Source organism: Amphimedon queenslandica, unplaced genomic scaffold, assembly GCF_000090795.2.
Source record: "Amphimedon queenslandica unplaced genomic scaffold, v1.1 AMPQUscaffold_12944, whole genome shotgun sequence".
Taxonomy (NCBI): Eukaryota; Metazoa; Porifera; class Demospongiae; order Haplosclerida; family Niphatidae; genus Amphimedon; species Amphimedon queenslandica.
In genome coordinates, this window is record NW_003546820.1 from 20,873 (window position 1) to 22,677 (window position 1,805).

The window sequence follows — 1,805 nt, forward strand, 5'->3', positions numbered from 1 at the left end:
ATTAGATTATGAGGGTCGGTCTGCAATACATTATGCTGCTTTATCAGGTTCACCTACTCTACTCAGTTATACTGTATCTGAGTATAACTTGAATACCAGTCAACCAGACTACAAAGGTGTAGTACCATTAGCATTAGCTTGTATGTCAGGTAGTATCAATGCAGTAGAATATATTATGAATACTACTGACATTGATATTAATATAACCTGTAATGAGGGTAGAACACCTCTTCATTATTCATGTCGTTGTGGTAATGTTGATCTCAGCCAACATCTCATTGAAGTACAAGACAGTGACATTAACATAACAGATAATAAGAAATGGAATGCATTGATTCATAGTGCTAAGAGTGGTAACATGAAGCTAGTCCAATACCTCATTAATAATCATTAATTGCCTCTCACATCAATTGCATTACTTCAAGCAGCATATAGTACTAAACTATCGTTAATTAAATTATTAGTTAATGAATATAAATTAGATCTTCAAGTTAAAGCTGGTGATGGTAGGCAAGTAGTTCAATTTGCAGCTGAAGTTGGTGCTATTGATGTCATAGAGTATTTAGTAAAAGATTGTGGATGTGATTTGGATAGAGTGGGTGGAGTATTCAACAGTAATTTGTTTCATCTTCCTACATTGAATGGTCATTTTTCATTTATTAAATACATTATTAATAATTATCCACCACATACTAGTCTATTACATTCTACTGATAATAAGGATACTCTACCAATTCATTATGCCTGTTTTTGTGGTGTAATACAACTAGTAACATTTCTAATTGATGTAATGAAATGTGATGTCACTACTCAAGATAAGAATGGCAACACTTGTGTCACTTATGCATGTTTCTCTGGTAATCTTGATCTTTTAAAATTATTAATAAAACAATACAACCTTAATCCTAAAATATTCAGCATACCATCATCACCAGAAGTTGCAGTGTTATCTGGACATGTTCATATACTAGAATGGCTCAGACAAGAGTATCATATCAATGTAGCCTCATTTAAAAATGGTAGCTTGCCATTTTGGGCTGTACAATTCAACCAATTGTATTGTTTAAAGCATTTATTGAACAATTATTCATTTGATATTAATGCCACTGATCCTACTGATGATACTCAATTTACACTCCTTCACATAGCATGTCAGAAAGGACATGTTGCTATAGTTCTCTACCTCACTAGTCTTCCTCAGTGTGACGTATCAGCTAAAACTTCAAATGGATCAACAGTTCTTCATTTATCATGTAAAAGTCATTCTCTTCCTATACTCAAACATCTAGTGGAGGAGCATCTGTTGGATCTCACTGTTAAAGATTACAATGGAATGGCTCCAGTTCATGTAGCCTGTGAAGAAGGATCATTGAGTATAGTCAAGTACATTATAGACCATTCACCATTATCTCTTGATATGACCGACTCTTTTGGACGTACTCCACTACTTATTGCAGCTTTCTCTAAGAGCCTTCCCATCATTCGTTACCTCAACAGTAAAAACTGCAACATTTCTATACTGGACGATAAAGGGTTTAACATAATACACATATCAGCAAAGGGAGGGTCTTTGGATATATTGAGGTTTTTCATTGATGGTCGTTACTGTAATCCTGATATCACTGATGCTTCTGGTCGTACTCCACTTTATCTGTCAGCTCAAGAGGGTCACTTGGAAATAGTAAAATATCTATTGGATAGTCCAAGCTACAATAAACCACGTGTAGAATTAGTAGACATGCCAGATAGCTATGGTAACACAGCACTTCATGCAGCATGCAGCCAGGGTCATCCTGATATAGTGT

General features: G+C 35.0%; 1 protein-coding gene across 1 annotated transcript in view; it reads left to right on the forward strand.

Annotated features, from left to right (window-relative positions):
- The first annotated feature begins 8 nt into the window (after nt 1-8).
- LOC109586106 (ankyrin-3-like) overlaps nt 9-1,805 on the forward strand; it is a 3,402-nt gene continuing 1,605 nt past the window's right edge. The window contains exons 1-3 of the mRNA XM_020002277.1: nt 9-81; nt 483-1,202; nt 1,290-1,754. Of these exons, the coding sequence (XP_019857836.1) occupies nt 9-81; nt 483-1,202; nt 1,290-1,754 (1,258 nt within the window). The remainder of the gene's footprint in view (nt 82-482; nt 1,203-1,289; nt 1,755-1,805) is intronic.